Consider the following 15,598-nt stretch of genomic DNA (forward strand, 5'->3'; position numbering starts at 1 on the left):
TGTATTCAGTTCTCCAAACTTTTGTGGGATCACAAAATCACAGCAAAGAAATTGTTCTCCCTCACAACTTTTCATTTAATCCTGTTGCTTCCTGGTGCTAAAAAGACATGCTCCTGCCATGGATAGTCTGCTATGTCACTGAGATATCCCCTGCGGAATCACTTCCTCTTATGCCTGCCCTGCTGCAGAGGCTCAAGATGCCATAGTCTCAAAAGTGGGTGTGGGAGTCATGTTTTGACCAAATGTCCAGTGGCCTTTTGGAAGTCTGTTAGACAGACATCACTTTGATGTCCCAGTGCTACACCGTGATCTTGGTTAAAATGATCCTTTTGTAGGTTCAACACAACAGGGCCAAGCTCTCCAGAGGGGTTACTGGCTGTAGTCCATGGATGTTCCGTTCTACGATTCAGCAGCTCCTCTCTTAGTACAGTAAGAGTAGTAAGAGTTACTCAACAATAGTAACTGTGAGAGGGATCTTGGAGTCCTAGTGGACAACCATTTAAATATGAGCCAGCAGTGTGTAGCAGCTGCCAAAAAGGCCAACACAGTTCTAGGCTGCATTAACAGAGGGACAGAATCAAAATCACATGAAGTGTTAATACCACTTTATAAGGCCTTGGTAAGGCCACACTTGGAATACTGCATACCATTTTGATCGCCACAATGCAAAAAGGATATTGAGACTAGAAAAAGTGAAGAGAAGAGCGACAAAGATGATTAGGGGACCGGAGGCTAAAACATATGAAGAACGGTTGTAGGAACTGGGTATGGCTAGTTCAATGAAAAGAAGGACTAGGGGGGGACATGATAGCAGTGTTCCAATATCTCAGGGGTTGCCACAAAGAAGGAGTCAGGCTATTTTCCAAAGCACCTGAGGGCAGAACAAGAAGCAATGGGTGGAAACTAAACAAGGAGAGAAGTAACTTAGAACTAAGGAGAAATTTCCTGACAGTCAGAACAGTTAATCAGTGAAACAGCTTGTCTCCAGAAGTTGTGAATGCCCCAACATCGTTTTTAAGCAGATTTTGTATAACCATCTATCTGAAATAGTGTAGGGTTTCCTGCCGAAGCAGGGGGTTGGACTAGAAGACCTCCAAGGTCCCTTCCAACTCGTTATTGTTATTATTATTATTATTACCACTATAGTGCTGAATGAGAGGGGAGAGGCACGTTTTAAACATGTGTGCACCGACACCATATGAAGGCAAAGGGGGAAAAAACAGAGCTGTTACCCCAAGAACTGGGAATAGCTGCTTTGTCACCTGCCAAGATAGGGATGATAGACGTTCCTCTTCTTGTCCTTCTTATCCCCCCTAGAACTCCCACCCATGACATTTTATGGAAAAGAGAAACAGGAATAGGCCTCTCCAACACAGTTTACCTCTACATGAGCAAAAGGAGAAGTAGGGATAGATATGATGAAAGTGGGGGAAATAATTGCAGGAAATAATGGGTTATTTGGTGTCAATCTCACCCCTGGGATCAGAGAACACATGTCAGGAGACTCAATATCAGGTATCAGTTGTCTTCTACAACAAATAACTGGCATTAATGGACGTTAAGGTTGTCCTCGTTTAGCAACTGCAATGGGGGCCGGCAACTCGGTTGTCATGTGAAACATCACAATGTTAGATTAGATTAGATTAGATTTATTGGATTTATATGCCGCCCCTCTCCGTAGACTCAGGGCGGCTCACAACAATGGTAAAAAACAATACATAGTAGCAAATCTAGGTTAAAAAATCCAAAAGAAACCCCAATATATAAAAAACAAGCACACAGTCGAATCATACACAGAAACTACATGGGCAAGGGGGAGATGTTTCAATTCCCCCATGCCTGACGGCAGAGGTGGGTTTTAAGGAGTTTCCGAAAGGCAAGGAGGGTGGGGGCAATCCTCATCTCTGGGGGGGGGGGAGCTGGTTCCTGAGGGTCGGAGCTACCACAGAGAAGGCTCTTCCCCTGGGTCCCGCCAGATGACATTGTTTAGTCGACGGGACCCGGAGAAGGCCAACTCTGTGGGACCGAACCGGTCGCTGGGATTCGTGCGGCAGAAAGCGGTCCCGGAGATATTCTGGTCCGATGCCATGTTATCGTTTTATTTCAGCTTTCGTTTCTTTTACAGACCTATTAAGGCCCTAAGTGGGAGGAAGGTCGTAAAGTTTCTCCTTCCTCCCGCTGTGATTGCAAATGGTCACTAAGCAAGGCAGCTGTTAAACGAGCACCAGCTACATTCCACAACTCACACCTCGTATCTCCCATGTGGACGCAACCCCCTATTCCCCCTTCATTGCTGAGGCAGAATTGGGTCCAAATGTGGTCAGCACTCCTTATAACCAGCATATTTTTGTCTTGGCTCCCATCCTAGATAACGGCACTTTAGTGCCGCTATGCTAAACAGTGCTTGGAATGCTGTTCTGGAATCGCAGAATCTCCTCTTTCAGCTTTTAAAGATTTGCTGGCAAATCCATCCGGGTGGGATGATTTTTTGGACTCGTACGAAAGTGTGGGTTAAAAAAAATGTAAAGGAAGTGAAGCTTAGGGGAACCAAAGCTTCCCAATAAAGCTAAGAATGGCTTTCCTTTTATATTTAATTTTGCATGAATCCGCACAGCTTTTCAAGGTTTGGAGTGAGGAATGGGGATTCTCCTACTTTGCCCCCCACCCACCTCCCACCACCCCCAGGATAAATCTGCATAAAGGACCGGGGTGGAGAGGAATGGGAGAAGGCAAGCAAGTTCTCCAGTGAGTCCTGGAAGGTTTCCACGAGCCATATGGTGGAGCCATGTTGCAACCCAAAGCCAACACTAACTGCTTTTTTTCCCCCTGTAACCTTCACTACATTTGCTAATGTTTTGTGACATAAAACCTAGAGATTAATTTTTTTCTTCTGTCTTAATTGAAGGAACCATTTAGTACAGATTTAACTATTATTACCAAATCATCAGGATTGATGCAGCGCACACACGCGTGCTCCAATCATGTTTGGACTAGCTTGGAGGATTTATGCAAATGGGCCTGCCGGGAGAGGCAATTTGTAGCAGAGAAGGACAATTATACAGGGCCCGTGAGTGCGGGAATGACTGTGCCGGGCGGCTAATGGATAATCATAAAGCGCCAGCAGCAATGAACACCACTGCAGCGTGACCAATGACTTTATACAGCACAGATAAAGAGGCTTTTATGCAACGCTGCCTTCCTTTTTTCAAAGAGGGGCAATTCTTCCCCCAGAGCAGTGCAGGAGGCAAGATAGGCAGGAGGCAGGGGAGCACAGCCCTCCAGCTCTCTTATTCTCCCAGATCTTGATGGCCACTAGGATGGGTAAGGCCTCGGCCACGTTGAGTGCTAAAGTGCAGTCACCTCTAGGGTGAAGGCAACGGGAATAGCCAAAAAACAACAAGCAACGCTTTGATCAGAACCTATTCACTGAACATCACCACCGCTTCTTCTCATGCCTCTTCCCAGTGTGGTCTGTAATTATTAAGCTACAAACAGAGAGATCTGGGAGGAAGAGTCCGCTTTTTATGGTGTACAGTAATTCAAATGCAAGAAAGCAGTATAAAGAAACACTGAACACCATACAGCTGTTTGATGTTAAAAAAAAGGCTGAGAAAGAAAAGAAGAAAAAGAGAAAAGGAGAAAGAAAAGAAGAAAGGAAGGAAGGAAGGAAGGAAGGAAGAAAGAAAGAAAGAAAGAAAGAAAGAAAAGAAAAAAGGAGAGAAAGGCTTCATTATATGAAATTTCCCTTTACACATATATGCTCCCCCAAAATCTAATTACAGATCCCCAGTGACAGACGTACACAAATGCAGACTAACACTTTGTCTCATTTATACCACCCAGCCTGGTAAACATATACAGAGCACAACAATTGTAAAGTGGATGGAGAAGAAATTTCTAAAAGGAAAATGAAGAAATAGAGACAGGGAGCTAAAACCCTTCCCTATCGCGGCCCCTTTATCGTTGATGCCCTTCTTTCCAGATAATCATTCCAATTATTTTTTGACGGGGGGAGGAATCCCATGGTGTTAGGATGAAGGGGAGAAGGCAATGATGAGGCAGTCGCTGGCAGGGAAAAGTCCCACCTTTCTCCCACCATCCTGCTAATGGCCTGATGGTCCCATTTGTAGCTCTATCCTTGCAGAAATGCACACAGCAGCACTTCCATTCATTACAGCAGCCACACGGACAGATCCTTCTTAAGAGCATCCACTGGGTCCCTCAAGCTTTCAAACAGACAGGCAATGTTGTACACATTTAGAGTGCTTTCCCCCCAACCCAGAAGCACCATAAGTCATGCTAGATCACTCACTTGACCTTCCTGCTGTCACTCTTGCCCATCGAACCTTGCCGCAATGAACTGAGTGTGCTGGAGTGCTTGCGTTTCCTAGGTCGCCCCGGTCCCCGTCGAGCTGGACTCCGGGAACTCTCTTCTCGCCTACAGGTAATAACCACGTTAAAGACAAAACAAAAGGGCAGGAATGGCCCTGCTCCCATATACTGAGGGTCTCTTTGGATTTGGGCACCAGTTTTAGAGGACAGGGGAGGCCTTTGACCAAGGGGATCATTTGGCCTTGGGATATTACGGTAAACAGTCAAACCTGTATTTCACCCTCTTACCACTGCCGTTATTCCCGGTGCTGGGTTCGTTTTTACCCACCTTCCTTCTGGCAAGTGGGTCAGGTGTTTATCCTAGAAACCTGTCGTGAAAACTGAAGAAACCAGACACTCACTCGTGGTCATGCCGCCTCTGCAGTTTGGCCAATTCCCGCTGTTTCTCTTTGTAGCGTCGCTGCAGTTCCGCTAGGCGCATGCGCATCTCCACTTCCTGGGTGTCCAAATTCTCAATAGCTGCTTTCAGAGGGCAAACCTTTGGGGAGAGAGGAAAGGCCACCTCAACCACAGAGGAAAACAAGAGGTGACAGAGGGTGCATAACATGTTTTATTCATGCTTTTTTACTCCTGGGAGTTTCTACGCCCTGAGACTTATTTGCACTCTTGAACCGAACAGATTTAGAAGGCCAATCGGTTCCACTTATGTACTTGCAGGGTGACCTTTAAGGGACTACTCTTGGGATCTTCGCTCATGTTCAAGTGGGAGCCGCCTTGGACACCCAACATCTTCAACTGCTAAGAAATGTAACTAAGGGAAATTAATTTGAAGGGATTTATGGAATTCAAAACAAAATTATAACAAGACTGCTTCCTGGTTGAAATGTCTTCTTCCTCTTTTTTTTCCTATAGTTGATTAACTTGGATAATGATTTATCTCCTTGCTGCACACACTGAACATACAAAGATCTTTACAGATTTTCCATTCTCTTAGTGGACATTCTTGTCATTTTTGAACTCAAGCAAATGAAGCACCTTAAGTCCACACAATACTGTAAGACTGCAAATTATTATTATTATTATTATGGCAGTACAACACAGCAAACAAGATTGCTATGCTGGATTTCGTATTTCATCACCTGTAGGGCGCTTCCCAAGCACCTAGGACTGCGTGATGTAGCGGCGAATTATGTTTGCCGATCCCAGTAAAGCGGCCTTTTGCAATTGACAGATGGAGATTTTGTCAATTCCGATGGCACTGCGCCCAGTGTGCCAAGTACCACTGGGACCACTTTCACGGGCTTATGCCAGAGTCGTTGCATTGTTGTTGTTGTTGTTGTTATTGTTATTATTTATTAGATTTGTATGCCGCCCCTCTCCGAAGACTCAGAGCAGCTCACAACAACAAAACAGTACAAATCCAATAGTTAAAAACAATTTAAAACCCCTTAATATAAAAAACAGTCATACATCTCAGAAAAACCATACATAACATGGAAACGGCCCAGGGTCGAGGACCCATGGTCCTCGACTTATAACCTGGTCACTTTAAGATGGGCCATCAAAAACTACTTATGACCTGTTTTCAAAGTAATGATGGGTATAAACTATAACCCCACCACCCACAGTCACACAATCACGTTTTGGGCGCTTGGCACTTGACTTGCTTCTATGACAGTTTGCACCATTTTTGCACCATTTTTTGTACCAGTTTTTAGTGTATTCCTCTGGTTTCTGGCAAAAAAACTCCCATCAAGGGAAGCTGATTTGGTTAACAACCGTGGTGTTTGCATAGCGACCACCCCAAAAAATGTCAAAAAAGTCAGGTCCACTCACATGATGCCTCAAGTTACAACCGCAACAATTTATAACCATAATTCAGAGCTCAATTACCATCGCAACTCAAGGACTGTCTGACTCTGTACCCAATCAGAAGCCTAACATTCTTGCCTCCATACTCTCAACCAAGCCAACCTCCCTATAAATATGATTATTAAAATTAGGAGGCTGATACAGCAAAAGCCATCCTGTGAAGTTGATTAAGGCAAGCCTTAATAATTGCCCCCTAATTCAAACAAACAAATCAACGGGAATAAAAAATGCACTCCAACGTTGCAAAATCTTCTAGAGAGTTTTGCTTGCAGAATACATGTAGTCCTTGATTTACAACCACAACCGACCCCAAAATTTATATTGTTAACTGAGACATTTGTTAAGTGAGATTTGTGCCCCCACTTTTTAATCTTACTTGCCACAGTTGTTAAATGAATCACTGCAGTTGTTATGTTAATAATAAGTCTCTTTAAGTGAATCTGGCTTCCCCACTGACTTTGCTTGTCAGAAGGTCACAAAAGATGATCACTACAACTGTCCTTTATATGAGTCAGTTGCCAAGCATCCAAATTTTGATCAGGTGACCACAGGGATGCTGCAATGGCCATCAGTTTGAAAAACGGTCATAACCCATTTTGATCAGTGCCCTTGTAACTTTGGACGGTCATTAAACAAATTGTTGTAAGCTGAAGACTATCTGTACAATAGTCTTGCCCAATTCTGTTATCTCATGCAGAGGTATCCAGAACAAGCCACATTTTTGTTAGAATGATTAAACAAGCATTGCGGTGTCACACAAGCTCCACCTCTCGCGAGTAACTATAATGAATGCATAAAATTAGCCCTCAAGTCTTCCTGAATCCCATGGGATTGGGCGGCATATAAGTCAAATATATTAAATTAAATGGGGAAGGATTTGCACCGTGACACCATAATGAAAGTTTCACTGTTTGCTCACGCTACCCTTCCCAAAAATGAGTCTTAAGGGACAAAAGATTAGCCCTCAAACACAAACAATTTACTCAGGGGCAGGTTCCATTTACCTTCACCACCAGTTTGCATCATGATGTTTCGCATGCACCCTCAACTCGCACATATCCATCTCCAAGCGATTTGACTTCCGCGCATGCTCAGAAGGTGGATTCAGCCGGAAACATAGCTGAGGAGCTGATCAGCTGTGCTTCAGCCGAAGAAATAAAGGTCAGTTTTAACCTGAGGGCAGGCAGGAGGGCTTTTTTCAAAGCACGGAATAAGGAGAAGCCATCCAAAGAAAGGAAAATTGGCCAAAAATTCAGAAAAAAAGATGGCGGGGAATACGGACCAGCACAGACAGAACGGGATCCGTGATGCCAAAATAAAGTCACCAGTGGGTCGCTAACGTTTCGTGCGATCTGGTCCAAATTGGGAGGAACCCACCCCTGAATTTACTACAGACGTCTCCATTATTACCTGTGAAAGTTCAGCTCGATAGGTGAATATTTTATCCTCTGTGGACGCACAATGATGTCAGGCTACAAAAATGGAATGCCAGCAAGTAATCTTTCAGTCTATAAACTCTGTCATTCATTGTGAACACAAGGAACTTACAGGCTTGGTTTTAGGAGTCCAGATGTATTTCCGTCGGGAGACCCGCATGCGAGGGCGCAGATTCACACACGGCGCGGCATCCGCCAGACTGAGAAGGTCAGGTGGGCTGCTCTCGAAACCAGTGGCTTCCACAAGAGCCCAGGCAGCAGCAAGGGTGGCTAGACTTTGCAAATTGAAGGATGCCAAGTCTTCATCCAGCACTGTGAAAAAGAAAAAGATACGATCGGGGACGATCAATTCTCATTCGTAGAATAGGTTATTAATAAGTTATGGGCTTACATTTCCCACCTAGGGCTCTCAGTCTCGCCCCATCAAAGGAGCCGTCACATTCAGAGCTTACAGGCTAAATCTGCCTTCTTGGCATGCTCCTACCTGCCTCCTCTTATCTATCATACCGTGTTAGTTAGTTATGGCCCCTTTTGCTGCTGAGGAGGTCTTAGCAGAGCCCAAGGACGGGCTACAGCACAAAGTCCAAAAGCTTGGATGACAAAATCTCTGGTCCTGGTGACTGACCCAGATTGGATCCCATGACATTATCCTGGGACACGTATATTTGCCTTCTTTGTAGGAAGGAAAAGGGCAGAAATAGCAGAGGGAAGAACTGAGGAAGGTTTCAAACAAAAAGGCCCTGTAGTATAGAGGACCCTTAAAATATACTGCTCAAAAAAAGGAAGGGAACACTCAAATAACACATCCCAGATCTGAATGAATGAAATATTCTCATTGGATACTTTGTTCTGTACAAAGTTGAATGTGCACAACCCCATGTGAGATTGATTGTCAATCAGTGTTGCTTCCTAAGTGGACAGTTTTTGACTTCCCATGAAGGTATGTGTCTTAGGCTTCTATGCATATTTGGTAGCAACTCATAATCTAGCCTAGGGGTCTTTAAACTTGGCAAACCTTAAGACTTCAACTCTCAGAATTCTCCAACCAGAAGAATTCTGGCTGGAGAATTCTGGGAGTTGAAGTCCAGAAGTCTTAAAGTTGCCAAGTTTGAAGACCTCTGATCTACCCCACCTCTTGAAAAGACCCTGTCTCTCCTCTTCCCAGTCACACCACGCTACTTTCCCTCCCACTCTGTTATGAAGGGCTGAAAAAGAGTCAGGACATAGGAAAAGTTGGCTTGTGAGCTATAGCATCGGACCAGAATACCTCCGGGACCGCCTTCTGCTGCACGAATCCCAGAGACCAATTAGGTCCCACAGTTAGCCTTCTCTGGGTCCTGTCGACAAAACAATGTTGTCTGGCGGGACCCAGGGGAAGAACCTTCTCTGTGGCGGCCCCGGCCCTATGGAATCAACTCCCCCCCGAGATTAGGACTGCCCCCACCCTCCTTGCCTTCCACAAACTCCTGAAAACCCATGTATTTCGCCAGGCATGGGGAAATTGACATACCCCTAGCTGCTCCGGTTGGCGGGCCCCAGGGGAAGAGCCTTCTCTGTGGCGGCCCCGACTCTCTGGAACCAACTCCCCCCCAGAGATTAGAACTGCCCCTACTCTCCCTGCCTTCCGTAAGCTCCTTAAAACCCACCTTTGCCGTCAGGCATGGGGGAATTGAAACACCTCCCCCGGGCATGTACAATTTATGTATGGTATGTTTGTGTGTGTGTTTGTTAGTAAAATGGGGTTCTTTTTAAATATTTTAAATTATATTTGGATTTGTCATGAATTGTTGTATCTTGCTGTGAGCCCCCCTGAGTCTGCGGAGAGGGGCGGCATACAAATCTAAATAATAAATAAATAAATAAATAAATAAATAAATAAATAAATAAATAAATAAATAAATAAATAAATAAATAAATGGTTTGTCTGGACTGTATGATTGTTTTTATAACAGGTTTTTTTTAAAAAAAAATTAATATTGGATTTGTATATGTATTGCTTGTCATGAGCCGCTCCGAGTCCTCGGAGAGGGGCGGCATACAAATCTAATAAATTATTATTATTATTATTATTATTATTATTGTTGTTGTTGTTGTTGTTGTCACTTAGAAAAGCAGAAAGCTCTTCCTAGATCATAGCTTTAAGCCACCAAGCCCCTGTTCATATTTCTTTGCAGAACGTATCCAAAGTCCTTTCACACAGCAGGAAAGTTGTTAGGGTATTATATCACCTGCCCAAGCAAGAAGGCCCGAGAAGCCCATTTGGGACAGCAAACAGAAACTATCATTGCAGAATTTAAGGAAAAAGTGGCCTATTCGAAATGGCCTCAGAAATTCAGGAAGGAGGGAAACAGTTGCACAAATAGGGAGAGCTGACATGGCTGCATGAAGATAGATAGAAGTGGAAAAAGGGTAACCATGGACATATTAAAAAACCCCAAAACCAAACCTGCAGTAGGCATGTGTGGGTGTACCTCTTTAAAGACTCATGCATTCATACACCTCTCCCTCATGGGCTGTTGCTCTTTGTATACAAGTGCATCTGCTTGTGAAAGTGCCTGCGCACACGTATGAGAAGGCACATAGGGGAGCCCTTGTATGTGGTTTCCGTTCCACTGTGGGCAAGAACGGTTTTGGTGTGTGAGCAATAACCGTTGGGGTACAGATGAAACGCACAGACGTCGCTTAGCCACAGGGGACGATAACCATCTGCATATGTGGGTTGGTGTAAACCTTGCCACTGGGGAGGCAGGAAGTGGGAGGCTTGAAACAGCAGCAAAAAAAAGGTGTAGGGACAAAAAAGGAGGACTTTCACTACTCAAATGATATTGGATGGGTTGTGATTATTATTAGCTTTAGAGAAAGGCCATTATTATTCATAAGCAGGGAATGTGAGATGCTCCTCGAGAACTGAGACATTCTGAAAACGGGAGACATCAAAATAAACCTGGTAAAATATGCCGTTCCCCAGCTTCCCAAACATGCAAGGCTTCATAGTAATAGGCCAGGCTAGGATGCTTATAATAAGCAAGCCAGATCCCAAATTAATTCACCATTCAATATCCAATAGGGAAAGTCCACCCCCTTTCTGACTCTATTGCTTTCTACATGCAGTATGCAGCAATGAAGTCCAAGGCTCTTGCTTTCTAAGCTTTCAAAATTAAGAGGTGTATTGATCATCGGCAAGGCCCAAGCAAGTGCAACAATTTTAATACCTACCCTGATTTCCTCTGGTTGTTGGGCAATCCTCCAAATTCGGCCTCTTGAGTGGGAATTTACTATATTCCCTAGTGCTAGGCTTAAGTAGCCTGATGGACAGTTCTCTCCTGGCTGGTGAACATTTTGAAAGGTCTACACTACCTCTATTGATTGGTGAGACTTTCAAAGTTGTAGGCATTTCAAAGAGTCCATACTGCCGTAACATGGTATGTCTACTCTAAAACAATGACCTACATGAAATTATGTACCATTTTTGTTTACACGCAGCAATCCCCAGCCTTCAGTCATTCATAATACCAGAGGTTATGCAAGTGCTGGCTTGTAGCAATAGCACTCAGACTTATATACCGCTTCACAGTGCTTTGGCAGCCCTCTCTAAACTGTTTACAGAGTCAGCCTATTGCCCCCAACAATCTGGGTCCTCATTTTACCCACCTCGGAAGGATGGAAGGCTGAGTCAACCTTGAGTCTGGTGAGATTTGAACTGCTAAACTGCAAGCAGCCAGCAGGCAACAGAAGTAGCCTGCAGTACTGCACTCTAACCACTGTGCCACCTCGGCTCTAGTAAACCCAGCTGTGCTCAAAAGTCAGGGTGGGATAATAGCGTTTCAGCATGCAGGGTTCTAAGGAAGAATGCAGTTCATCTGAGAAAAGAAGCAGAAGGCATTGAAGAGGAATAGTTTAGCTCATGTCTGAATAGTTTATCTCCCAACTAATTTGGGACATGGGAGCGACCTGCAACGATCAGAGGTTTAATGAAGGGATCTAGAAGCTATAGTTGTAGTAGAAGAGATACTTCCATCAATAATGAAATGATTGGGCTTGGACTCAGAGGTGGACAAAGTTGGCTCTTCTATGACTTGTAGACTTCAACTCCCAGAATTCCAGAGCTAGCATTGGCTCAGGAATTCTGGGATTTGAAGTCCACATGTCATAGAAGAGCCAACTTTGCCTATCCCTGGGATAGGTGACCTTTTGGAGACTGCTAGTGAGAACTCATGGTGAACTAGCATCCCTGAAGGAATGGGAATGGCATTGCAGCAGAGACTGGCAGCCAAATAGCAGGACTCTGGCTGACAAAAAGTCTCTCTGGAGAAAGCAGGGATAGTGAGCTTGCCCACATGTACTCCAGACCCCTGCTTTTTATGAATAGACTACAAGTACCAAAGTTTTTGTGGTTAACTTGTGAATCGGGCAGCTGGGAGTCTAGGGATTTCAACCATGTTCACAGCTGTAATGTAGCCTATATAGACATAAAGTTTTCCAGGCCTGATGTCTTTTGGAAATATTTCTTAATTGTTTTTCAGTTATTAACTTTTGAATTGAAGGGAGGGAGGGAGGGAGAGAGAGAGAGAGAGGAAAAGAAAGAAAGAAAGAAAGATTTCTATCACAGGATGAGTTTCCTTCAATCCTTAATATAAATTTAAGGATTAAAAAATATTTTTGAGTAAACACCAAATAGATGATTAGAATGTTGATTTTTGAAAGTTACCAGTGAATTAAGGGTCCAAATTTGAAATAAGATTTTGAAATTATTTATAAAAATCTTTCCTGTGGGAAAAATGATGTTATTTTTAATTATTAAAAAATATGATGGTTAGGTACTAGAGGGAATCAGAAGAAACAATTTACTACTACCTTATTACAATTAAAGGAGAATAACAAATTTGACTTACTAATAGAGAATGCAGCAAAATATTTAATATTGGACATATTTAAGGATATTTTTGAACAATGATCTCAGAAATTAATCCTTTGAATGTCTGCTATTATAGATCCATGAGAACATGTTTAACTGGCAAGACTGGGATGGATTTGAAAGTGGATTTTGAAATGCCATGCTACAGAAAGAATATGGAAAAAGATGCTACACTGGATATAAAGATAGAATTGGCTAGTGTCTTAATAATTAAAAGGGATATACAAATAATAAACCAGAAGAGTAACCTGGATACTTTACTATACAGTGTTCCCTCGATTTTTGCGGGTCCAAACTTCGTGAAAAGTCTATACCACGGTTTTTCAAAAAATATTATTAAAAAATACTCTGTGGTTTTTATACCAAGGGTTTTCTGGGGCTGCCCAATGTACAATACTGTGCATTTTAACTCTCCTCCTCCCCCGCTCCACCTCAGCCGTCCTGCTTTTTAAAATAAAAGCTCTGTTTCCGCCCCAGCCTTCCGATCCCACCCCTTTAATTCTCGGAGCGTTGGTACGCTCCAATTGAAGCCGAGACTTACTGCCACCCACCACCGCCACAGCAAGTGTAGCAAAGCCCCCTGCTTGCCGCCCCGTTGCCCCTGTGGGTTCTGGGGGAAAGTAAAACCAGGAATGAAGGAGGGAGGGGAAGGAAGGAAGGAAGGAAGGAAGGAAGGAAGGAAGGAAGGAAGGAAGGAAGGAAGGAAGGAAGGAAGGAAGGAAGGAAGGGGAGCATCTCTACTTTGCGGAAATTTGACTTTTGTGGGCGGTCTTGCAACGTATCCCTCGCGAAAGTCAAGGGAACACTGTACTGTACTTTTGAAATAGACCTGTTAAAGTTTTGAAAGATTTTATGAAAGCCAAGAAAAAATGAAAATAAATCATTATTTGTATCATAAGATATTATTTGAAGGGACTGATAAAAAGTAAAGGAAGGAATATAAACTGGGTTCACTTGATCAAAGTTAAAATAGATATCATAGATATGACCAAGCTTGAATAAGGCCGTAAAGGATTTATTTGTAGAAAAGAGATGAGATGTGGGAAGAAAGAACCGTTGCACTTACCTGAACGGTCTTCTCGCTGCACTGCGAGGAGAGTCCAACATGGTTAATCTTCAGCCAAGCTGGAAGGGACTGAGTTAAAAATTAGCATAATTTACTGGTCCAACCCCCATGCTGCCCTTCCCGGGTCAGTCTTATAATAAAACGAAGTCATAGTGATAGTAAACCAAAGAACTTTATTAATCAACCAACTTGAATAACTCAAACTATGACAACCATGAGACCCTGGGCCCAAACAGCCGGGTGGGTTTGGACTCTCCTCGCAGTGCAGCGAGAAGACCGTTCAGGTAAGTGCAACGGTTCTTCTCCACTTGCACTGCTTCGGAGAGTCCAACATGGGATATACCCAAGCTCAACATATTAGGGGGGGAAAGGCTGGACCAGGGGCGCAGTATCGGTGCAAACTCTCTGCAGTACTCTGCGTCCAAAGGCTGCTTCAGCAGAAGCGAAAGTGTCCAATCTATAATGTTTAATGAATGTATTAGGCGTGGCCCACGTTGCCGCACGGCAAATATCGTCAATCGGGGCCTGCGTCGTCCATGCCGCTGAAGTGGCTGCGCTCCTTGTTGAGTGTGCCGTGATGCCTCTTGGTATTGGTGCAGATCGTGATTTGTATGCTGTGATAATGCAGGAACGAATCCAGCAACTAATTGTCTTGGGCGAGACCTTACTCCCCATAGATGCTGGAAAGTAGGAGACAAATAAGGCCTCCGTTTTCCTAAAGGTATTAGTCCGTCTGATATAGAGTTTGATGGCCCGTCTAACATCCAACTTGTGCCATCTTAGTTCCAGTGGGTGAGACCCCTGGGCACAAAAGTCTGGTAGCACAATGTCCTGAGATCTGTGAAAAACCGTGTTCACCTTAGGTAGAAAGGCAGGGTCTGGTCGGAGGACCACTCTATTGGTGTGGAAGATGCATAAGTCCGATCGTACTGATAATGCTGAGAGCTCGGAGACCCTCCTTGCCGATGTGATTGCTGTGAGGAAAGCCGTCTTTAGTGATAATAGACGCAACGGTATCTCCCTCAAGGGTTCAAAGGGAGGCTCCGTGAGGGCCTGTAACACCAGTGGCAAGTCCCATGTGGGGAAACGGTGTATAGTAGGAGGTCTGATGTTCGCTGCTCCCCTAATGAAATCCCGGATCCATGGGTGCTGGGAGATTGGAGTAGCAAAGTCCATTTTGAGTATTGTGGCAATAGCTGCCGTTTGTCTGCGAAGTGTATTCGGAGCCAATCCCTTATCCAGACCTGCTTGTAAAAACTCCAGAATCTGAATCACTGATGGTGACTGAGGGTCTTGATCACGAGCCCTGCAGAAGGAGCAGTAAGCCTTCCAGGTAGCTTGGTAAATCCGTGTTGTGGAAGGACGGCGTGCTGCCTGTATGGTGGATATCACCTTATCTGGGATCCGTTCCTTCCTTAACCTCTCCCCCTCAAGTGCCACACGGCAAGACTCCACCACTGGGGGTCTGGGTGGCAAATTGACCCCTGCATCAGGACCACCTTGTGATGTGGAATGCGCCAAGGGGGAGAAGTTGAAAGGTCCACTAGGTCCGCAAACCAAGGGCGTCTGGGCCAGTGAGGAGCCACCAGGAGAACTTCTGCTTGCTCTTGTAATAGTTTGTGTATTACCCTCGGTATTAGGCAGATGGGAGGGAATGCATACAGCAGACCCCTTGGCCACGGGCAGGTTAGAGCATTGATCTGTTCCGCTCCTGGTGATGGGAACCTTGAGAAGAACCTTGGTAAGTGAGTGTTGTGGCAGGTGGCGAATAGGTCCACCTCCGGAGTCCCAAATCTGCGCACAATGTCCCGAAAGAGATCTGAGCTCAGGCTCCACTCTGTCGGGTCGATAGTGGTCCGACTGAGCCAATCCGCCTGTATGTTGGAGGTGCCGGATATGTGCTCTGCTCGTAGAGATGCGAGATGTTGCTCTGCCCACCTGAACAGGGATTGAGATTCTCTCATCAGGCGGCCTGAT

At 44.5% G+C, this 15,598-nt stretch overlaps 1 protein-coding gene across 1 annotated transcript in view; it reads right to left on the minus strand.

Moving 5' to 3' along the window:
- Nucleotides 1–15,598, minus strand: part of BAHCC1 (BAH domain and coiled-coil containing 1) — a 144,485-nt gene that overhangs the window by 30,976 nt on the left and 97,911 nt on the right. Inside the window, exons 12-14 of the mRNA XM_070736767.1 lie at nucleotides 7,753–7,952; nucleotides 4,734–4,870; nucleotides 4,313–4,438 (exon numbers count right to left, since the gene is read on the minus strand). Of these exons, the coding sequence (XP_070592868.1) occupies nucleotides 4,313–4,438; nucleotides 4,734–4,870; nucleotides 7,753–7,952 (463 nt within the window). The remainder of the gene's footprint in view (nucleotides 1–4,312; nucleotides 4,439–4,733; nucleotides 4,871–7,752; nucleotides 7,953–15,598) is intronic.

This window comes from Erythrolamprus reginae, chromosome 2, assembly GCF_031021105.1.
Source record: "Erythrolamprus reginae isolate rEryReg1 chromosome 2, rEryReg1.hap1, whole genome shotgun sequence".
Lineage (NCBI taxonomy): Eukaryota > Metazoa > Chordata > Lepidosauria > Squamata > Dipsadidae > Erythrolamprus > Erythrolamprus reginae.